Source organism: Oryx dammah, unplaced genomic scaffold (assembly GCF_014754425.2).
Source record: "Oryx dammah isolate SB20612 unplaced genomic scaffold, SCBI_Odam_1.1 HiC_scaffold_15, whole genome shotgun sequence".
Classification (NCBI taxonomy): Eukaryota; Metazoa; Chordata; class Mammalia; order Artiodactyla; family Bovidae; genus Oryx; species Oryx dammah.
The window spans coordinates 264,097-288,735 of NW_024070199.1; the positions used below are offsets into that span (position 1 = coordinate 264,097).

At 42.6% G+C, this 24,639-nt stretch overlaps 1 protein-coding gene across 1 annotated transcript in view; it reads right to left on the minus strand.

The window, feature by feature from the left end:
• HEPHL1 (hephaestin like 1) overlaps positions 1-24,639 on the minus strand; it is a 90,375-nt gene that overhangs the window by 64,248 nt on the left and 1,488 nt on the right. The window contains exon 2 of the mRNA XM_040256483.1: positions 3,508-3,752. Coding sequence (XP_040112417.1) covers positions 3,508-3,752 — 245 coding nt within the window. The remainder of the gene's footprint in view (positions 1-3,507; positions 3,753-24,639) is intronic.

Genomic DNA, 24,639 nt, shown 5'->3' on the forward strand with positions numbered 1-24,639 from the left:
TTGGTACAACCACTTTGGAAAACCAGAGTTACCTACTAAATTTGAATGTAGGTATGTATATTTTCACTCTTAGATATGTTTCTTAGAGAAACATATGCAACTGGAGCAGAAAACATGTACAAGAATGTTCACAGCAGTATTTCTCAGGAATCAAAACACAGCAGACCACTCAAATACCTATCAAGAATGTAACAGAAAAGTAAATGATAGTATATTCATATACAGCTAGGTTCAGAAAATGTTTCCTGTGAAGAGTGTAAGTATAAGTATTTTAGGCTTTGCCAGGTTTCTGTCTCAAAATCTTAGTTTTTCGTCCAACTTCATATATATATAAAGCATTCTTAACTCATGGGCTATATAAAAACATGTCCAGTGGACCATAGATTGCCAACCCCTGATGTAGAGGAAAACTGTGCATGCATTCCAAATTGCTTCAGTTCGACTCTTTGAGACCCTATGGCCTGTAGCCCGCCAGGCTCTCCTGCCCATGGGATTCTCCAGGCAAGAATACTGGAGTGCGTTGCTATGCCCTCCTCCCTGGATCTTCCCAAGCAAGGGATTGAACCCGAGTCTCTAATGTCTCTTGCACGGGCAGGCAAGTTCTTTACCAGTAGCACCACGTGGGAAGCACAAGATGAAAACCACACAGCATCGAAAATGGTCTACAGATGGGAATGGCTATCCACTCCAGTTCTTCCCTGGAGAATTCCTTGGACAGAGGAGCTTGGTAGGCTGCAGCCAAAAAGTCGGACATGTCTGAGCAACTAACACACACACATAAATTTTGGAGCAGAAATCAGTGAAGGAGGAAACAGAAAACTGTAAAATAGATGAATTCAGAAGTTAGTTAGTTCCTTGAAAAAGATCAACAAAATTGAGAAAACTTTATATAGACTGCCAAGAAAGAGAGAGGGCCCCAGTTACCAAAACCAGGAATGAGAAATAGGGTGTCACTCTTACTTACAGAAATTAAAAAGACTATAAAGGGACTGTTACAAATAATTTTATGCCAAAGTATTAGACAACTTAGATAAAATTGACAAATTTCTGGAGAGAAACAAATTACTAAAACTGACTTAAGAATAAATAAAATTGAAATAGACCTAATACACAAAGAAACTGTTTCACAATTAAGACTCTCCCCTCAAAGAAAACCCAGGTTCAGATGGTTTCACTTATAAATTCTATGAAATACTGAGAAGAAATGATGCCAGTCCATTACAGAATCTTTCAGGGAATAGAGAAAGGAATAGTCCCAAATTCACCCTGTGAAGTAAACAGTACCTTGATACCAAAGCCAGATTAAAAATATCATAAGAAAGGAAAACTATAGACCAGTACTCCTCATAAGTGTACACCAAAAAATTCTAACAAAATACTAGCAAACAGACCCCAGCAACATATAAAGAGAATTACACACCATGTCCAAATGGAATTTATCCTATGACTGCAAAGTTGGTTTAACATTCAAAAATAAACTAAGGTAATACAACATATTAATAAAATAAAGGACAAAAACCACACCTTCGTCTCAATGGAGGCAGAAAACAAACAAAATCTAGTACTTATCAAGTTAAAAACTTTTAACAGTCTAGGAGTAGATTGGAATTTCCTTAACCTGATAAAGCATATCTAAGAAAAACCCATGGCTAGCCTCTTGCTTAATGGGAGGGAGACAACATGCTTTCTTCTTCATGGGAACAAGGCAAGAATGTCTGCTCTCACCACTATTATTAAATATTGTCCTGAAGGTTCTAGCCAGTGCAATAAGGCAAAAGAAAAAATTAAAGGTTTACCAATTGGTCAGGAAGAAATAAAACTCTGTTTATTCATAGTGGCATGATTCAGTATTTAGAAAATTCCAAGGAACCCTTTAAGTATCTATTAAAAAACAAGTTTAACAAGATAATAGGATTCAAGATAAACATATAAAAACCAATTGTATTTATTCACACTAGCAACAAACAAAAATGAAATTAAGAAAACTATTCTATATATAATAGTATCATGAAGAATAAAATACTTCTGAATAAATTGAACAAAAGAATGCAAATCGTGTGCACTAAAACCTAAGACATTGTTTAGAGACAATTATGATCTACATTTTATGCTCAGATTGGAAGAGTCAATATTTTCAAGATGGTAATTCATCTTTCAATGCAGACAACAGTTTTTCCCCAATTGATCAATAAACTCAATGCAATCCTCATCAAAATCAATTAACTTTTTTGGTAAAAATTAACAAGCTGATCTGATATTTATTGATATGAAAATGCAAAGAACCTAGAAAAGCTTAAAAGTCTTTTTAAAAAAAGCAAAGTTGGAGATCTTATAGTTACCAATTTCAAAACTTACTTAAATTTATAGTAATCAAGATAACACAGCGTTGGTGAAAGGATAAGCAAATAGAATCAGTAGAATGGTATTGAGAACCCTGAAATAAACCTTTATAGTTATAGTCATTGATTTTCTACTATAGCCTATGATTCATCTTTTTCCCAATACCTAGAGTCAGTCTCTGATATCTGGCGGTCACCCAGTGGAAGGTTCTTGAAGGTAAAGAAATTTTTGTGCTCACTTTCAACTATTCAGAACTAACCAAATCTGTGACCAAGAGCTTTGCTGCATTTCAGGTGGAGGAAAATGGCCAAGAACAAAGGGCACTCTGCATCTCGTGTCCATCATCCATGGTGCCTCCTCTGGCTACTTAGACAGACCTGGTCGTGGCAACTGCCAAGCTAGTCTGGCTGCCTTAGGACATTCACCACAATCCAGAAGCTTCCCTTTATGATAAAGTGAACTGCATCCGAGGTAATGTAACTGTTCCTGGCATATTCCTCAGAGTCAGGGTGTAGCAGATTTAGTACCATTTAACCCGTTCCATCTGATCACAAGCAAGAATGCAATGAGGGATGAAAACAATACTTCTGAAGATTGAGAAATGTTTCCCATTTCAAAAGTCCAAGCGTGCTGCTTATAAATTTTTTTTAACCTTAGGGAGAACTCAGGGAACTGCACTATTGAAACTCTTGAAGTGCAAACAAGAACACAGGGCAGCTTCAGAAAGGAAGCACCACAGACAGTAGCTTTAAGCAGGGAAGTTGAGGCCCACGAGCACTGTGACACTCTCTCCACAGCCGAGGCTGTTACTGGTGACAGGACATGGGAATCCATCATGCATGCTGGTTTTTATCCAATGTGAGACCTGGTCATGACTGATTGACAGGGAAGGTTAGTGTGCCTTGGGGCTGTGCCAGAGCATGTGCCAAGGGACCTCAGCACCTACCTCTGTAGCAACATAGAGGAAGAAAGGAGGAAGGGAGGAAATAAGGGAAAGAAAAGGAAGAGGAAGAGAAGGTAGGGACAGAGGCAGGTGGGGTGAGGAGGAGGCAGGGAGAAGTTAAAAGAACAGGTGTTACCACCGTACTTTTAGATTCCTGCTCACCATAGCTGACAATTGCCTTACTTAGGAAGGAGAGACAAGACACCTATAAGATTGATATTTACCTTCTGAGTCTTTGTTGTAGAAAACGCCATGTGGATGCAAGGAGTAAGGGCGGGACGCGAAGTTCTTTAAATGGATGACAATCACATCACCCACTTCGGCCTTCAAGATGGGACCCAAGAATCCAAGCCAGGGAGGCTTAGGGATCTCTTTGGAATAGGTCTCATCTGTGTAGTGTCTGTAAACAGCCTTTTTGTAAAGACTTCCTATCCTGTTGGGCCCTCTTTCCAGATATAAGGTTGCAAGCCTGAAAGTAAGAAGGAAAATATTTTATAATTAAAGCTAAAAGAGAAATCCTAATAGCTTACCTTAATAGTCCATCAGGTGTTTACAAGTATGATTTCCCATTTGGTGTTCACCATAACACTTCAACCTCTGTGGAGTTGGTAAGATTATTCTCAATTTATTAGAAAGGAAATGGAGGCCAAGAGTTTAAGTGACAAGCTGAAAGGCACAAATAGTATTCACAACAAAACTAAAACAGAACCGATATTTGCTGTCCATTTGCCCCTTTTCATTCAATACAATCCCATTCACTTTTTCATTTAACACTTCCTATGCACTTACTGCATTCTAAGTAAAAGTTTACGATTCAATATTGAAAAAATTAAGTAACTGCACAGAGCAATTTATGATTAAGTGCCAACTGACTGGTTGATGCAGTGGATATAGGCTCCATTTTTTCTAGGGATATATTTATTCACAGAAGGAAAAGATTGCTGTGGATCAAAGAGGTCAGGAACACCTCATGAAAAATGCAGAGATTAAGGAGAAGTAAGATTGGGTAACAAAATGGACAAGTTGAGGATACTAAGCAGGGGTGGAGCTTGAGCAACAAGAAGGAAGAAGTATGGGTGATATGGGGGAGAGTGGTTTATAAGCTGGGGCTCAGGGGTGAATCGGAGAAGGCAATGGCAACCCACTCCAGTACTCTTGCTTGGAAAATCCCATGGACAGAGAAGCCTGGTAGGCTGCAGTCCATGGGGTCGGGAAGAGTCAGACATGACTGAGCAACTTCACTTTCACTTTTCACTTTCATCCATTGGAGGAGGAAATGGCAACCCACTCCAGTCTTCTCGCCTGGAGAATCACGGAGATGGGGGAGCCTGGTGGGCTGCTGTCTATGGGGTCGCATAGAGTTGGACACGACTGAAGTAACTTAGCAACAGCAGCAGCAGGGGTGGATGGTAAGGAGTGAGAAGTATGGCTTCATGAAAAATCTGGGGAAAGACTGGTAGTGAACTTTATCATATGGTTATCATAGGTTGAAGAATTTAGAATTTATCCTGGAAGCTCTGAAAACTCACTGAGGTTTTTCATAAAATGGATGACATGATAATCAGTATTTAAGGATGGTGCAATAAGTATTATTGCAGTGGTGTGCAAGTTTTAAAGGAGTCAGGCAAACAGAATAACAAAGATGGGGGGCAGGGAGGCTGTTTGGAGACCAGGAGGGTATGGTGCAATAGAAAAGAGATGGATGTGAAAAAAATAAGATTCTAGGACATGAAGTGACCAGATGCCCTGCTGAAAACCCAGGGTAAAAGGGAGACTCAGTCCCAGAGTCTGGGAGCCTGAGACAATAGCAGTGCTAGTGACACTGCTTTGGAGGTGGCCATACCATCTTCTCCTGGGGGGTGGAACCCCCTTCCTCACTCTCAATCTATGTGCTTAGTGTGGGACTCCAATCCCAGAAGTACTAGCTTCTGCTTGAACAAAACTCCTGGGTACAGCCATCCCAGTGTCTAATCAGGTGATGAGAGGCAAGTCCCACTGTTGCACACACTCCTGCCTGTGTGCATGCATTCCCTCTCAGTCACTCAACAAACTGTATCTTAAGCCCTGGGGATACAGAGAAAAAGGGCAAAGACTTGAAGGAGCTCTCATTCTAGAAGGAAGAGTTATTGAAACCAAGCAGGACCCTGTGGGGTCCTGTGACAGATCCCTGGTGTCCCCTACCTCTTGTTTGTAGAAAAGTATTAGTCTCCCCAAGATCCAAAGAGAAAGTATTCCCCAAGATCCAAAGAGAAAGTTTAACCAGAGAAATGAGAAAGTGCAGAAACAAAAACAAGACAAAATAATAGTTTAGCTGTAAAACAAAGTCAAGGACCTTTAGTTCCTTCTCAAGAGCTACAGACAATATTCTGCATCATATCCTTCAGTTGTTTTGCAGATACTAAAACCTGCACCAAGAGGAAAAAGTTAACTACATGCTGACCACCAGCATGTCAACCCCAGACAAGTAGGAAACAGAAGATTGATGGTGTTGACTCCCAAACACCACCTTTACCTCACCACCAATCAGTCAGAAGGATGTACATGAACTGATCACATACCCCTTGATCTCACTTTAAAAAACCCTCCCTGAAAACCACTGGGGCATTTGGGTCTTTTGAGCATGAGCTGCCTGTTATCTTTGCTTGGCCCCACGTTGAGTGCCTTGCAACAAATGCTGTACTCTCCTTCACCACAGCCTGGTATTGGTAGATACGCTTTGCTACGCATTGGGTAAGTGGATCCATGTTTGCTTCAGTAACATTATGAGAACACAGGCATCTAATCTGGGGCATAAAATGTATCAGGTGAGCTTTCCTCGATGAAGTTGTGCCTAAATATGGTCTCAAAGAGCAGAGACAAGTTACCCAAGCAAAGAAGATGGAAAGAGCTGATATGGCAGACATTTTGCCAACTTAGCACCCACAACACATTCTTTGGTCTAAGAGCAAGCCTTCCCCATTCTCATTCTATACACATGGGTGGGGCTCTGCATCCACCTCCTGCAATGGAGAAAGTGACTCAACCTAACTGATCAGCACACCAAGCCCCCACACCATTGGTGGAGCACTCTGTCACTGGTGGAGGGATGGCTCATGGTCCAGGCCTGGACAATTCCAACCAACCAAGCCACCCTGGACCACAGTGGTTAGTTCAGGGACAGCCATAGCATGGCTGGTTGGTTAAATCCAAGGAAATCTAGGAACTTGTGAAGGGTAGCATTCTGTGTACTCAGAACTGGGAATGTGAGTCTAGAGCTTCTGGCAACCATATGGCCAGCCCAAGGAGAGAATCTGCTGGGGACTTGTACGTTCCTCTCGTCTCTTAAATTTTGCTGTTTGCTTCTTCTCTCTATTCAACTCCTACTTCGTTTCATCATGATATAACTCTTCACTTTTCTCTTTCTCATTTACTGTATCTTCTATTTTCTTTTATTCATGTCCGACTCATCATGGCCCCATGGACTGTAGCCCACACTGCTCCTTTGTCCATGGGATTTTCCAGGCTAGAACACTGGAGTGGGTAGCCATTTCCTCCTCCAGGGGATCTTCCCAATCCAGGGATCGAACCTGAGTCTCCTACATCGGAAGGTGGGTTCTTTACCACTAGCACCACCTGGGAAGCCCAGGATATAATTATATCTATAATTAACAGTTACTGAAGATTCTTGAGCAGAGAAATCTGACCATATATGTTTGTTTCAGGAAGACAATTTTCCCATATCTAACTTCTCTTCATCTGATTTCACCCACCTGCTTCTGCTCACTTGAGCAAACTTCCTGAGCTTGCACCTCTGAATACCATGCCTGCCTGGCTGACAGAGACTATTTACCTTCATGCTTGATTTGCAGGATTTTATTCCTTGGTATCTGACCACAGCTTGGCTGAAACCCCCTCTCCCAGTGGCCTGAATGCGGCATCTGCTTGCCTTGTCGGATCTGGTTCTTTCTTTAGAAAACTGGAGAAGATTCACTATCTCTCTTTACTTCTACATTATCTTTCCCCAATTCTCCTCCTCTCTTCTTCCCTCTTTCTGGGTCCTATTCAAGTGGATAACTCTTTTTTTTTTTTTTTTTTTTTTTTTGCTGCACACGGTGAGACTTTCAGGATTTTAGTTCTCCAAACAGGGATTGAGCCCAGGCCAAAACAGTAAAAGGGCCAAATCCTAAATACTGGACTATCAGAAATCTCCCTAGAATTTCTTGGTAGATGGATCCATAGCAGGTCTGATAGTCTCTGTATTAGCTAATGGATTTCTGTTAACCTTATTAAGATTAGCACTTCATTAAACACTACTTTTCCAGTAGTCATGTATGGATGTGAGAGCTGGATGATAAAGAAAGCTGAGAGCTGAAGAATTGATGTTTTGGAACTGTAGTGTTGGAGAAGACTCTTGAGAGTCCCTTGGACTGCAAGGAGACCCAACCAGTCAGCCCTAAAGGAAATCAGTCCTGAATATTCATTGGAAGAACTGATGCTGAAGCTGAAACTCCAATACTTTGGCCACCTGATGCAAAGAGCTGACTCATTTGAAAGACCCTAATACCGGGAAAGATTGAAGGCAGGAGGAGAAGGGGATGACAGAGGATGAGATGGTTGGATGGCATCACTGACTCAATGGACATGAGTTTGAGTAAACCCCAGGAGTTGATGATGGACAGGGAGGCCTGAGGCTTTGGCGTGCTGCAGTCCATGGGGTCACAACGAGTCAGACACGACTGAGCAATTGCACTGAACTGAACTGAAAAACTATAGTCCAAATAACAGGTATTTTCAAGGCTTCATATTCATTTCCTTGAAGAGATCAACAAATGATCAGATACAAGTGACTCAAATACAAGCTCCCAAGCAGTCCCCTTGACAAAGACCCCAGCAATCTCTAGTGTGAATAGTAGTTTTGCCCACCCCACAGACTTTTTAGGATGATGGAACCAGAGATCTATGTGCTCCACACTTCAGTACTCAGCCTTTCATTCAAATAAGAGTTGAACAAATGTTTTAGCAAATATCAGTTGAAAGAGCCCCATATTGTTTATCTGCCTGGAGCACCAGATTACCAGCCTGCCCAGGCACCCACATGTGCCAACCTGCCCTGCCCTTGTTGTAGAGTCAGTATTGGGGGAGGTTCCTACGACAAAGGAGAAAGCCATGGGTTCAGGCCCCCCAAAGAAGAGCCAGAGGTGAGCCCGACCTGAGAAAGGCCAGCACTCCAGAAATCACAGGGCCAGTCCTCCCAGGGAAGCAAAGCTCTCTCTCACCCAGATGCCAGCTTCAGCTTCCAATCCAGATAATGGAGCCAATGAGACAGGAATCCTGACAAAAGGGCTGGAGAATTATAACAGTGATTTTCATATCAAAAGCCTTGACATATCGATATTTCTTTAGCTGCTGACTGAATAAATAATAATAATAACTGGGTAAATATAATGATAACTGGGTAAATAAATTATGGCACAGTCATACCATTTCGGAGAAGGCAATGGCAACCCACTCCAGTACTCTTGCCTGGAAAATCCCATGGACGGAGGAGCCTTGTAGGCTGCAGTCCATGGGGTCGCTGAGTCCAACATGACTGAGCAACTTCACTTTCACTTTTCACTTTCATGCATTGGAGAAGGAAATAACAACCCACTCCAGTGTTCTTGCCTGGAGAATCCCAGAGACTGTGGAGCCTGGTAGACTGCTGTCTATGGGGTCACACAGAGTCAAACACGACTGAAGTGACTTAGCAGCAGCAGCAGCATACCACTTGGTTTCCCAGGTGGCTCAGTGGTAAACAATCAGCCTGCAATGCAGGAGACACAGGTTCAATCCCTGGGCCGGGAAGATTCCCTGGAAGAAGAAACTGCAACCCACTCCAGTATTCTTGCCTGGGAAATCCCATGGACAGAGAAGCCTAGCAGGCTGCAGTCCAAGGGGTCATAAGAGTCGGATGATTTAGCAACTGAGTATACACACCCACATACCATTTACCATACAAAAGAATTAGATGTTTCTACAGGTAGCAGGATGGTGTGATTATCAAATACTAAATGGTAAAAGCAAATTTCAGCATGTAAAGTGTGTAAAGTATGCCATTTGCATATATTTAAAACAGTGTGTATATACACACATATGCAAAGAAAACATTTGAAAAGTGGCCAGCGAAACCATAAAGTATAGCTTCTGGGACTTGGGACTGAGGCCACAGACCGGAGCAAGAAGGGAAGAGAAGTTTACTTTTTTAAATTTAATTCTATGTATTTCTCTTTATTTCTCCATGCTACTTTTTAAAATTAAGATGTAACTCATACATACAATGGAATATTACTAAACTATGAAAATGAATGAAATCGAGCCGTTTGCAGAGATGTGGATGGACCTAGAGACTGTCATACAGAGTGAAGCAAATCAGAAAGAGAAACAGAAATATTGTATATTAACACACATACGTGGAATCTAAAAAAATTGTACAGATGAACCTATTTGCAAAACAGAAATAGAGATGCAGAAGTAGAGGGCAAACATATGCACATCAAGGAGAGACGGAATGGTGGGATGAATTGGGAAGTTGGGATTTACATTATTATGTATAAAATAGGTAACTAATGAGAACTTACTCTATAGAACAGGGAACTCTACTCAATCCTCTATGGTGACCTAAAAGGAAGAAAATCTAAAAAGGGGGGATATATGTATACGTATAGCTGATTTACTTTGCTGTACAGCAGAAAGTAACACAGCATTGTAAAGCTACTATACTCCAACAAAAATTTTTAGAGTTTACTTTTACTCACCCTCTTCCCTACTGTGGGAATGTTTTACTCTGTATCCCTGTACTTACTTTCATAATAAAAACAAGCCTACATTTTCTTTAGACAAGAGAGTGCAGCCTGTTTGGCTACTGAGGGGTCAAACTTTCCTCCTGTGTGACTTCTACCTCTGAAAACCCAGCTGGCACCACGAAGTGTGCTGTGAGGATGAGCTCTCCTTCCCCGCAGGGAAGACTTGGCATCCTGATCCAGGAGCACAGCACCTGCTCAGCCTCTGGACTGACAAGTCTAAGTCCACTCTCTCAGCCTCAGGACTGAAGTCTTGAAAACACTTCGATCTGTGCACACTTTGTCTTCCTCCTCCACTGAGCCTACATGTGTCTGCCCAGCTGCAAGCGTTCACCTCTGCTGGTCCATAGGGCCGAAGCCTACATTTCCCTGTGCAAGGGAATGGGATCAAAAGTCTGGATGCCTGACAGTGGGGCTCTATTATAGAGGCTCTTGTGTTTCCCAGCCTCACTTGCAACTTGGATGGTCATGTGACGTAGTTCTAGCCAAAAAGATGTGAACATATATCACTCCTTGGTGCATCTCTGAACTCAGCTGGTAGAGACCATTTCTGTCCTTTGACTTCCCATTATCCATGCCTAAAATGAAGACATGATCACTGGATCTTTGGCAGCCTTCCTGAGAGACTGAAGAAGAAGGTCACACCCTAGGGACAGTCAAGTGGAAAGCCAAAAGAACCTGGAACCCTAAAGATTGCCAACCTCTTGATCTCTTGTTTTGGGGGCTTCTATTAACTAGAAACTGAGTATAAATCCTAATTGGGGAGGCTGCTCAGAAGGAGAAGGAGGAGGAAGGGTAGAGGAGAACTGAGTCATCCTCACTAACTGGTCCTGGAGCAGGCGGAGTTGCCTGGCTTTATACTGGTCATCAAGTAAGCCAACACCTGAGCAAGGGTTAGATTCAGAATTTCTGGTATCCACTCTAAGCTCAGCTTGATGGGTAAAAAGTTATAATGAAGTTATTCATAAGAGCTTGCAGGCTCTGCAGGGAGAGATGCACTTCTGCCCCTCCTCACTTCTCTGCTCTGGGTTCGCAGTGTGTGCATACATGCACATGTACATATACCCATGTGCAAATATCTGCTGAGCAAGAGTTCCTCAGTGTGAGTTGTCTGCAGAGCCACCCAGACAGAAGGTGAGGATATCAGAGGAATGGGAAGTGCATATACGGCATATTTCAGCAGTGAGTTATATATTGACTTGTTTTCCACATTCCTAAATGGGTTATCAATCTTATCACCTTGTGAAATGGAGTATTTCCTGCCATATCACTAAACAAGGATGTCACAGCCATCAGCGATTTCAGCCTTTCAAATGTAAATTTCTGAGACCTGGAAGAACAGTGTCATCTGTCCGCAGCCACTAGCCATCCCATGCCCCCCTCCATAAGTGCTGAGCAGCTGGTGGTGGGGGAGCGGGGTGGGGCACGTGAGAAAGTGGTAGCCTGGCCCATCTGCCCCTCCCTGCAGTGAGCGGCCAGTCAAGGATACAGAGCAGGTCGCTGGTCCCAAACAGCTGAGACGCAAATGAAAGGAATGATTTCAGTGAGCCCAGACACTTGCATCTTCTGATACATAGAAGAGTGCTAAATTCCTTAATTTGAGATATCTAGTTTTCCTTAATTAACAATAATCTTTTGATATTCAAATTACCTGATCCTTGCTGCAAACTTTTATATAGTCTGACTCCTCACCCACCTACCTCCTTGGAAACAGTTCTCTCAGGGTCACTTGAGATGCTATATCTTGGGTTTAAAGTCCTAACAATTCCCACTGGATAAATATAACTCTTAACTTTTAGACTGCATTTTTTTTAGATTGCGTTTTTTTCAGTTGACAACCTAAACAACCAGTGGTCACTCCAAGGTCCATATAATCAAAGCTATGATCTGTTCCAGTAGTCATGTATGGACATGAGAGCTGGACCATAAAGAAGGCTGAGTGTCAAACATTTGATGCTTTTGAACTGTGGTGCTGGAGAAGACTCTTGAAAGTCCCTTGGACTGCAAAGAGTTTGAACCAGTTGATTCTAAAGGAAATCAACCCTGAATATTCATTGGAAGGACTGATGCTGAAGCTGAAGCTCCAATATTTTGGCCACCTGATGCGAAGATCCAACTCAATGGAAAAGACCTTGATGCTGGGAAAGACTGAGGGCAGGAAGAGAAGGGGGTGACAGAGGATGGAATGGCTGGGTGGCATCATCAATTCAATGGACATGAGTTTGAGCAAACTCCAGGAGACAATGAAGGACAAGGAAGCCTGGTATGCTAGTCCATGACGTCACAAAGAGTCTGACACTACTGAGCAACTGAACAACAACAACAATAGTGCTTAGCATAAAAACCACAGTAGCTATTTGAAACCATAGGAGGTATTTAAATCCATAGGATCTATCTAAAGTGGAAAAAGTAAAAGAGGGGTGGAAATAAGAGAAAAGTCTTTTCAGTATCTATGCAGCAAACCACTCCTAACAATACATCTTGCATTTGTGACAGAAGCTCCAGCTCCCATGAGCTCTAGAAGATGCAAATCTGGCCCAAGTAACAAAGCAAGTGGGTAACTTCAAAGAGCCATCCATAGGAAGCAGCCTCCAGTTTAGCTCAAGTCCACTCATTAGAATGCCCATGTGGAAGTGTTGTATATTATATTTACAGTGCAGTCACAGGATAATCCCACTGTGAGCAACTGAGTAATCACCAACCTTGAAATTCATCCCCAGTCTACATTCTAACATTGTGACTCAAGCTGGGGAGGTGTCTTATCTCCTGCTGTGAAGGAATCCAGTGGGGTGGGAAGTGTCAGACTTTCTACTGCTTTAAAGACAAGATGCTCACATTGCCAAGGCCAAGGGCAATACCATGAAGGGAGACACCTTCCAAAGGCAGGCCAGATCAACCATTGTCAGAATGAACCTGTCTGTGGGAACATCTAGCCAGTGCAGAGGTGAGCTGCCAGGTTAAATTTCGAGGGCTTTGTAGCTCACAGGAGCTGTGCAGCTCACCAGCATCACTACTGCCCCATAACCTGGATCTTTTAGTGCAAATTTTTCCTTATCCATTCAACTATCAAGCAGTTGTTGAACCTGTACTGAATATGAGACTTTAAATTAGAAACTGGAGCCAAGATGTATAATTATCAGTCCCTGTATTCAAGATATGTCCCACCTGGCTATGAAGACAAAACAGACACTTCGCGTCAAGTTGCCAAGTACTGGAGCTTCGGCTTCAGCATCAGTCCTTCCAATGGATATTCAGGACTGATTTCCTTTAGGATAGACTGGTTGGATCTCCTTGCTGTCCAAGGGACTCTCAAGAGTCTTCTCCAACACTACAGTTCAAAAGCATCAATTCTTCAGTGCTCAGTTTTCTTTGTAGTACAACTCTCATGTCTGTACATGACTACTGGAAAAACCATAACTTTTACTAGATGAACATTTGTTGGCAACTTGATGTGAAGAGCTGACTCATTTGAAAAGATACTGGGAAAGATTGAAGGCAGGAGGAGAAGGGGACAACAGAGGATGAAATGGTTGGATGGCATCACTGACTGGATGGACATGAGTTTGAGCAAGCTCTGGGAGTTGATGATGGACAGGGAGGCCTGGTGTGCTGCAGTCCATGGGATTGCAGAGTCGGACACGACTAAGTGACTGAACTGAACTGAGGATGAGGATGAGTGGCAAAGTAACATCAGTGAAGGGTGTGGTCAGAGCAAACATGTAAGATCATACAGTCACAATAAGGACAAGTTGTGTTGTCTGAGCTTGAGATAGGACGCAGTTCACCAAGGAGAAAATGCGATCACCAGGACTAGTCTGGGATGAGTGCTACTTGGCAAAAGGAAGAGTGAAGATGGTGGTTTCAAGTTGCATTTTGGGGGCAGCCACACCCTTCCTAATTAGATGAATAATTTTTGAAGTATTAATTCAGGGGGGAACTCACCCTGGTTCCTCCATCACCCAACATCACTTCACCTTCCAAAGCAGGGGGTGTGGGTTCAATCCCTGGTTGGGGAGCTAGGATCCCACATGCCTCGTGGCCAAAAAACCAAAACATAAAACAGATGCAGTACTGTAACAAATTCAATAGAGACTTTAAAAATGGTCCACTTCAAAAGGAAAGAAGAAAATGTGACCATCTGAGGTATCACTGGCACAGATATCCTACTCTCCAGAGAGCCCCTTGAGACAGGTGAGCAATATGATGACAAACATTTCCTGAGTGCTAACCCAGTGCTGGCACCATGCCTGAGCACTGACAAATTTCCTGATACCCCCTGTGATAGCTGATGATGACTCTCAAAGATAAGTCTACATCCTAATCCCTTTCTTTGGAGAAAGAGTCCTTGAAGGTGTAATTAAGTTAAGGATTTTGAGATAAGAAGATGGTCCTAGATAATCCAGTCCTTGTGGTCCAAAGGACTCTCGAGAGTCTTCTCCAGCACCACAATCCAAAAGCATCAATTCTTTGGTGCTCAGCTTTCTTTATGGTCCAACTCTCACATCCTTATATTACTACTGGAAACCATAACTTTGACTAGGTAGACCTTTGCTGGTAAAGTGATGTCTCTGCTTTTTAGTTTTGTCTAGGTTTGTCATAGCTTTATTTCCAAGAAGCAAGCGTCTTGGTTGCTCCAAAAATATTCTCATAGGAAGGAGATTAGACACACACAGGGGAGATGATATGAAGATGGAGGCAGAGGTTGGAATGATGCAACTGCAAGCCAAGGATTATTAGCAGCCCCCAGAAACTGAGGCAATGGGTGGATTCTCCCTTACTGCCTCCAGAGGAATTGCGGAGGAAGTCCTGCCAACAGCATCACTTCAGACGTTCTGCCTCTAGGACAGGGTGAGAACAGACTTCTGTTGTTTTAAACCACTTGGTTTGTAGAAATTTGTCACAATAGCTACAGGAAATGAATATATCCCTTCCCCATGCAAGTACTGTCATTATCCCCATATCACTGATGAGAAAATTAAGGGAAAAAAATAAAAAGACTCAACTAGGACTCCCCTGGTGGTACAGTGAATAAGAGTCCGCCTTGAATGCAGGGGACACAGGTTTGATTCCTGACTCTGGAAGATTCCATGTGCGGTGGAGCAGCTAAGCCAGTGCGTCACGACTACTTAAGCCTGAGTGGCTAGGGCCCACCAGCCACAACAAGAGAAGTCACCACAATGAGATGCACACTCACTTTAACAAAGAGTAGATCCTGTTCAACAAAAGTAGAGAAAGCTTGCACAGCAATGAAGACCCAACATGACCAAAAATAACTTTTTTCAAAAAGACTCAATTACTTATTGAGTAAACAGAGCAGGAATCCTAGGCCTCTCAGTTAATGCCAGAGCCCCACACTCACCAGCAGGCCAGGCTACTCTGGCATCTTGTTAAATTTCTTTCATAAGAGTATCAAATCTTCATTTATTTAAGCCACTCTAGAGAAGGAAGTGGCAACCCACTCCAGTGTTCTTGCCTGGAGAATCCCAGGGACGGGGGAGCCTGGTGGGCTGCCATCTATGGGGTCACACAGAGTTGGATACAACTGAAGTGACTTAGCAGCAGCAGCAGTCTTATCTTTACTGGCAGCCAAAAGCAACCATTAATTGATATAGAAAATAACAGCAACGCCAAGAGATTCACAAGGCATCAGGCCAAATACATAATTTTTTTCTGCTGACAAGATAGAAATGAAAATTTGAAAGTGAGCATCTGTCTAAAACGAAGTACTAATTAGGTGATATCCTTCTCTTTGTTTCAAAATTTACCAAAGCCTTTCTCTTCCCCCAGCTGCTTCCCTTCATTGGCTCTTCTTTCAGATAAATATACAAGAACGTCCTCACTCCCATCATATGGCCTGCTCAAAACACTTTGCCATCAGCTAGGCTGCCACGGTGATGATAGAGGTGGGTAAACTCCCTTCACAGACCCTAAGTGGAGTTTGAGCAGTGATCAGTTCACTTGTGTCCAAGAATGATTCTGCCTATGAGTCAGCACCCACAAAAACCCCTATATTTCACTGGGAAGAAAAAAAGCCTGCCTGAGTGTTGGTGGCCTAAGGAGAGCTTGGTGAGAATTGTACCTTAAGTAAGGTGATCCTCTCTGGCTCCATTAAAGACCAGGCTCCACCACGGAAGCACAGTCACACCTTCATTAAGCATTTTATGAGCAGGCAGGAGTGCATCAAATGCTGACATCATCCCCAGGCCAAGCCTTGCATCCTCATTACACTCAGTGGGGAAGAGGAGGAATACATTCATCGGGAGGAAAATTTTTAAATAGACTATGACTCCTAAATCTTATACCTTCTAGGAAACATTAGTGCCTATAGCCTCAATTATATTTTTGACCCCTATGACCAAGCAAAGTTACCAACTTGGGAAGTTAAATTGAGCCATCTGACTGCTGTCGTATCTTCATGAAAGAATTTCAATTTATTTCCTGTCTCATCCCTGTGAACCAGGATTTATTAGGCTCTTGGCCCTGCCTGATTTTGGTTTCCAAGCTTTTTTATATCACTGAAACTTTGACATTCACCTTCGTTCCCCCCTAATTTTTGCCCATTGCCCTTATTTAAACACAAAGCAACGAGAACAACTAAACTGACAGTGATTAGTTCTTACTGTAAGGATCCTTACTGTGACTGGCCTTGCTTAGTTCTCCATGGGTCATTGTCACTGACAGAGCTCTGTGTAGGGTTGGGGAGTTTATTATACATACTCTGGACCTTCTACTCCACCATCCTCCTCCTCTAGGTAAGGAGGTGACTGGGGTACCCCAAACCCCTAAAGAGCAAAGCAGGTGGGGTATATGCTGTGTCCAAGGCCAGATAAAGTCACCAAGCTGCATGAGGGATTAGGAAGGAATTTTATGAGAATAAGCCAGGACTCTGGGAAAGAAAATATTTTGTGAGTGAAAAATTGGAGATCATTCTTAAAGGGCAGGGGGGAAATGAATAGATAAATAAAAGTACAGAATACTTTAAAAATTGTCACTTATCCCCACTCTCAGGACTTCTCCAACTTTTTTTTTTCATTTATTTTTTTTTTAATTGAAGGATAAATGCTTTACAGAATTTTGTAGTTTTCTGTCAAACCTCAACTTATCCAACTCTTGATTTCTAGGCTGAACATTTGTAAAGCATCTTTCTCCTTGCATTGCAAAAACTTTTCTCCAACCAGCAAATCAGATGAGGTATTTTTCATTTAGTTTTTTAAAATTATTTATTTAATTGGAGGCTAATCACAACATTGTGGTGGGTTTTGCCATACATCAACATGAATCATCCATGGGTGCACATGTGTCCCCTCTCCCATCCTAAACCCCACTCCCCCTCCCTCCCCACCCCATCCCTCTGGGTTGTCCCAGAGCACAGGCTTTGAGTGTCCTGCTTCATGTATCAAACTTACACTGGCCATCTATTTTACATATGGTAATATACATGTTTCAGTGCATAGCCCATCTTATTTGTTTTGTATCCCTACCTAATTCCTTCTTTGAGATTATTTTGAAACAAATTATATCACTTTTATATAAATACCTTAGCACATGCGTGCATGTGTGTTAAGTCACCTCATTCATGTCTGACTCTTTGCCACCCTATGGACCGTATCCCACTAGGTTCTTCTCTCCATGGGATTCTCCAGACAATACTGGAGTGGGTTGCCATGCCCCCTCCAAGGGATCTTCCTTACCCAGAGATGGAACTCAGGGATAAAACCCACATCTCTTATGTCTCCTGCATTGGCAGGTGGGTTCTTTACCACTAGAGCCACCTGGGAAGCCCAAATACCATAGTTCAGTTCAGTTCAGTTCAGTCACTCAGTCGTGTTCGACTCTTTGTGACCCCATGAATCACAGCACGCCAGGCCTCCCTGTCCATCACCAACTCCCGGAGTTCACTCAGATTCACGTCCATCGAGTCAGTGATGCCATCCAACCATCTCATCCTCTGTCAGCCCCTTCTCCTCCTGCTCCCAATCCCTCCCAGCATCAGAGTCTTTTCCAATGTGTCAACTCTGCGCATGAGGTGGCCAAAGTACTGGAGTTTAAGCTTTAGCATAATTCCGTCCAAAGAAATCCCAGGGCTGATCTCCTTCAGAATGGACTGATTGGATCTCGTTGCAGTTCAAGGGACTCTCAAGAGTCTTCTCCAACACCACAGTTCAAACGCATCAATTCTTCAGTGCTCAGCCTTCTTCACAGTCCAACTCTCACATCCATACATGACCACTGGAAAAACCATAGCCTTGACTAGATGGACCTTAGTCGGCAAAGTAATGTCTCTGCTTTTGAATATGCTATCTAGGTTGGTCATAACTTTCCTTCCAAGGAGTAAGTGTCTTTTAATTTCATGGCTGCAGCCACCATCTGCAGTAATATTGGAGCCCCCCAAAATGAAGTCTGACACTATTTCCACTGTTTCCTCATCTAGTTCCCATGAAGTGATGGGACCAGATGCCATGATATTCATTTTCTGAATGTTGAGCTTTAAGCCAACTTTTTCACTCTCCTCTTTCACTTTCATCAAGAGGCTTTTTAGTTCCTCTTCACTTTCTGCCATTGTGCAGTAGTTTGAGCATTCTTTGGCATTACCTTTCTTTGGGATTGGAATGAAAACTGACCTTTTCCAGTCCTGTGGCCACTGCTGAGTTTTCCAAATTTGCTGGCATATTTAGTGCAGCACTTTCAAAGCATCATCTTTCAGGATTTGAAACAGCTCAACTGGAATCCCATCACCTCCACTAGCTTTGTTCCTAGTGATGCTTTCTAAGGCCCACTTGACTTCACATTCCAGGATGTCTGGCTCTAGATGAGTGATCACACCATCGTGATTATCTGGGTTGTGAAGATCTTTTTTGTACAGTTCTTCACTACCTCTAAATATAACCTCTTAAAATATAACTAGTATATCATTACCACACCTAAAAAATGAAAAATAGTTCTTCAATATCATCATACATTCAATTAATGGTTGGTGTTGTTTAGTTGGTAAGTCATGTGCGACTCTTATGAGGTTCCAAAGACTACACGCCATCTCTCTGACCATGAATTCTCCAGGCAAGAATACTGGAGTGGGTAACCATTCACTTCTCAAGCAGATTTTCCTGACCCAGCGATCAAACCCGTGTCTCCTGCACTGGCAAGAGGATTCTATGCATTGAGCCACCAGTCAGTCAGTTCAGTTCAGTCACTCAGTTGTGTCCAACTCTTTGCAATCCCATGAACCGCAGCAAGCCAGGCCTCCCTGTCCATCACCACCTCCCGGAGTTTACTCAAACTTATGTCCATTGAGTCAGTGATGCCATCCAAACATCTCATTCTCTGTCATCCCCTTCTCCTCCTGCCTTCAATCTTTCCCAGCATCAAGGTCTTTTCAAATGAGTCAGCTCTTCACATCAGATGGCCAAAGTACTGGAGTTTCACCTTCAACATCAGTCCTTCCAATGAGCAGCCAGGACTGATCTCCTTTAGGATGGACTGGTTGAATCTCCTTGCAGTCCAAGGGACTCTCAAGAGTCTTATCCAACACCACAGTTCAAAAGCACCAATTCTTTGGCGCTCAGCTTTCTTTATAGTCCAACTCTCACATCCATACATGACTACTGGAAAACCATAGCCTTGACTAGAAGGACTTTTGTTGGCAAAGTAATGTCTCTGCTTTTTCATATGTTGTCTAGGTTGGTCATAACTTTTCTTGCAAGGAGTAAGCGTCTTTTAATTTCATGGCTGCAATCACCATCTGCAGTGATTTTGGAGCCCCCCAAAATAAAGTCTGATACTGTTTCTCCATCTATTTGCCGTGAAGTGATGGGACCAGATGCCATGATGCATGATCTTCGTTTTCTGAAGGTTGAGTTTTAAGCCAACTTTTTCACTCTCCTCTTTCACTTTCATCAAGAGGCTCTTTAGTTCTTCCTCACTTTCTGCCATAAGGGTGGTGTCATCTGCATATATGAGGTTATTGATATTTCTCCCTGCAATCTTGATTCCACCTTGTGCTTCATCCAGCCCGGTGTTTCTCATGATGTACTCTGGATATAAGTTAAATAAGCAGGGTGATAATATACAGCCTCGACCTACTCCTTTTGCTATTTGGAACCAGTCTGTTTTTCCATGGCTGGTTCTAACTGTTGCTTCCTGACCTGCATACAGGTTTCTCAAGAGGCAGGTCAGGTGGTCTGGTATTCCCATCTCTTTCAGAATTTTGTGATCCACACAGTCAAAGGCTCTGGTATAGTTAATAAAGCAGAAATAGATGTTTTTTCTGGAACTCTCTTGCTTTTTAGATGATCCAGCAGATGCTGGTGATTTGATCTCTGGTTCCTATGTCTTTTTAAAAACCAACTTGAACATCTGGAAGTTCACGGTTCATGTATTGCTGAAGCCTTGCTTGGAGAATTTTGAGCATTACTTCACCAGCGTGTGAGATCAGTGCAATTGTGCAGTAGTTTGAGCATTGTTTAGCACTGGATTTCTTTGGGATTGGAATGAACACTGACTTTTTCCAGTCCGGTGGCTACTGCTGAGTTTTCCAAATTTGCTGGCATCTTGAGAGCAGCACTTTAAAAGCATCATCTTTTAGGATTTAAGATAGTTTAACTGGAATTCTATCACATCCACTAGCTTTGTTCATAGGGATGCTTCCTAAGGCCCACTTGACTTCACATTCCAGGATGTCTAGCTCTAGGTGAGTGATCACACCATTGTGATTATCTGGGTCTTCTGTGTATTCTTGCCATCTCTTCTTAATAGCTTCTGCTTCTGTTAGGTCCATACCATTTCTGTCCTTTATTGAGCCCATCTTTGCATGAAATGTTCCCTTGGTATCTCTAATTTTCTTTCTTTTGTGTGTGTGTGTTCAGATGCAATCTTTTTTCTCTGTTTATTTATTTCTTTATTTTACTTTACAATATTGTATTGGTTTTGCCATACATAGACTTGAATCCGCCATGGATGTAGATGTGTTCCCCATCCTGAACCCCCCTTCCACCCCCCTCCCCATTCCATCCCTCTGAGTCATCCCAGTGCACCATCCTCGAGCACCCTGTATCATGCATCAAACCTGGACTGGCGATTCATTTCACATATGATGATTTACATGTTTCAATACCCTTCTCCCATCTTGAAAATTATTTCTGATGCCTGGGAATTATACCTCTCAGGTGACTTTAAGGATTATATTTCTGGACCTCGCAGGTGGTGCTATGGTAAAGAACCTGCCTCCCAATGCAGGAGATGTAAGAGATGCAGGTTCAACCCCTAGATCTAAAGGATCCCCTAGAGGAGGGCATGGCAACCCACTCCAGTATTCTTGCCTGGAGAATCCCAATGGACAGAGGAGCCTGGTGGGTTACAGTCCATAGACAAAGAGTTGGACACGACTGAAGTGACTTACATGCATATTATACAAAGTAAAGAAACTGATGTTCACAGAGATTATGTGACATGTCCAAGGTTACACAGCAAATTGGGGGCAAAGCAAGGACTAGAAGTCAGGCCTCTTGATTCCTGTTCTAGGCTCTTTCCTAGAAAGAGCCATGACAGTGGAAAGAGAAAGTCCATGACATAAATTCGGCTGTCGTGGATTTCTAAACACTGGGCATTTTCTTGTTGTGAATATCTAAGCAGCAGAGTGTCTTCAGAAATGCTGTCTACTCATCCTGCCGAAGCCGAGTGAGAGGCATGGCCACATCACCCAAGGTGACCCCTTGCTCCAGGGAAAGGTGTTGCAACACAGAGTGCACATAGTGAACTCCATATTTTGTGACAATTTCATAGGTGTCCCCTGTGGCACCATGACACTTATGAATCATAGCCCCTGAGACATGTGTCCTGTGGTCTTTAAGCAAGAGTCAGCAGCCAACCACAACTGTGCCTTCTTAGAAACTTGCCTGAACCACCAGCCGCATGAGTGGCATGGTTACTTCCTGGCATGTTTAATACTAAAAGCCAGCACATGTCACAGCCTCATCCAGGCTTCCCTTTCGAGTCAGGAGTCTGCCCTGCATAAACACTGCCCCTCGACACACCAGAAGGAAACACGTGGGTACCTTGGCATTCCAGGTATGATATCTAGCATACCAGCTGCCCCTAAAGGGCAGGAATCCTCCTCCAGGGAACCATAGCATTTGTTAAACAACCTCACTCTAATCTGATGCCAAACTGTGTTTTAGTCATGCCTGCTTTTTTTTTTTTTCTTTTTCATCATAACTATTTTTGTACATTTTATTGTAATTTCTTCAAAGCCCCATCTGCTGGCTGAAATGATCAACAGAAAGCCCCTAACTTCTTCTTGCATCCAGCCTTGTGAAAATGGCATCTTAGTATTTGATGATTTAAAGTACTTTGAGTCTTTAAACAGACTCACAGACATAGAAAACAAAGTTATGGTTACCAAAAGGGAAGTGGGAAGGGGGATAACCTGGGGGCTTGGGAGTGACATATACACACTACTACATTCAAAATAGATAACCAACAAGGTCCTAGTGTGTAGCACAAGGAATCCAATATTCTGTAATAACCTAAATGGCAAAAGAATTTGAAAAAGAATAGATATATGTAAAACTGAATCAGTGCTGTAAACTGACACTAACACAACATCGTAAATCAACTGTCAGTTCAGTTCAGTTCAGTTCAGTCGCTCAGTCATGTCCGACTCTTTGCGACCCCATGAATTGCAGCACGCCAGGCCTCCCTGTTCATCACCAACTCCCCGAGTTCACTCAAACTCACGTCCATCGAGTAGTCCCATATAAAATAAAATTTTTAAAATAGATAAGGTACTTTGGGTGTTTGAATAAATCCAGGTGACCGGTTTGGTCACTGACACCAGTGATCATTTTCAACGTTTTTCTGAAAAGAGTGACAAGTGAGACTAAACCTGCCCTTGGTAAAGAATTGGGTCTCTCTAGAAGTTGTTATTACTGGAATTCCTACTTCCCTCAAAGTTGAGTTTAATTCAATGGGAAAGGATCACCTTTGCCAAGAAAAGGTTTCACAGTGAAAAAAAAATATTAGCTCTGAAGCCAAAGGAATGTGAGTTTGGTGATGCATTTTACACTGTAAACTCTGGCACATACTTAACCTCAGAACCTCAGTTCCTTGTTTGTAGAGTGGGAATAATAACAACTATATGCAGTAACGAATTGAAAGTCACTGGTGGAATCCCTGGGTCAGAATGACACGCTTGGGGCTGACGCGCGGGGATGACCCAGAGAGATGTTGTGGGGAGGGGGGTGGGAGGGGGGCTCATGTTTGGGAACGCATGTACACCTGTGGTGGATTCATGTCAATCTATGCCAAAACCAATACAGAATTGTAAAGTAAAAATTAAAAATAAATAAATAAATTAAAAAAAATAAAAAATAAAAAAAAAGAATCAATGCTACTGAACAGTGATAATGACATGAGCATTTCAGTAGAAAGAATTCTGTGCCTATGGAAAGGCAGTCCAACATCCCATTGAGCTTAAAGCCTATGTTTAGTGCCTTCAATGCATACGTCTTGAATAGTTTCCCATCCAATAGCAACTGACAATGATCATTTTTTCCTATTGAGCCCTTTTTGAAGATAACCAAGCTCTACTTTTAGGGAAGGCTGCTGGGAGTTAGGGGAGCCTTACAACCTCAGCTCCATTTGTTACAGTACAAACTACCACTGTCAACAGTCTGCAGATGTGAAATACAAAGAAGTCAAGACTCTTTTCTGGGTCATCCCAGTACACCAGCCCTAAGCATCCTGTATCCTGCATCAAACCTAGATTGGCGATTCATTTCTTATATGATATTATACATGTTTCAATGCCATTCTCCCAAATCATCGCACCCTCTCCCTCTCCCACAGAGTCCAAAAGATTGTTCTATACATCTGTGTCTCTTTTGCTGTCTCGCATACAGGGTTATCATTACCATCTTTCTAAATTCCATATATATGTGTTAGTATACTGTATTGGTGTTTTTCTTTCTGGCTTACTTCACTCTGTATAATGGGATGACCCAGAGAGATGCTATGGGGAGGGAGGTGGGAGGGGGGTTCAGGATTGGGAACACGTGTACACCATGGCAGATTCATGGTGATGTATGGCAAAACCAATACAGTATTGTAAAGTAAAATAAAGTAAAATTAAAAAATAATATATTTTTTAAAAAGAATCTTTTCTGGAAATAGCCCCTGGACATGAAATTTCCTGATACAAAGCTTAAGAAAAAGTCTTTCTCAGTAGCCTGGCATGAGCATCATCTTTTTGAATAAACAAAACATGACTATGCCCCTTTTGTGTTGTTAGAAAGCCTGGAAGCCATGAGTCCAAGCCAACTGGATCTTTGGTCTTCCCCCAGGGCAGGAGGACCTGACTCTTACGGATTTGATAGATAGACCCCATGAATCTTAGCAGCTAGAAGATGAAACCTGGATGTTGAATGCGCTGGGCACTGCCTATCAGGAAAGAGAGAACAGAACTTCCCAGGTGGTCCAGTGGTTAAGACTCTCAGCTTCCAAGGCAGGCGGCCAGGGTTCAAACCCTGTTTGGGGAACTAAGAT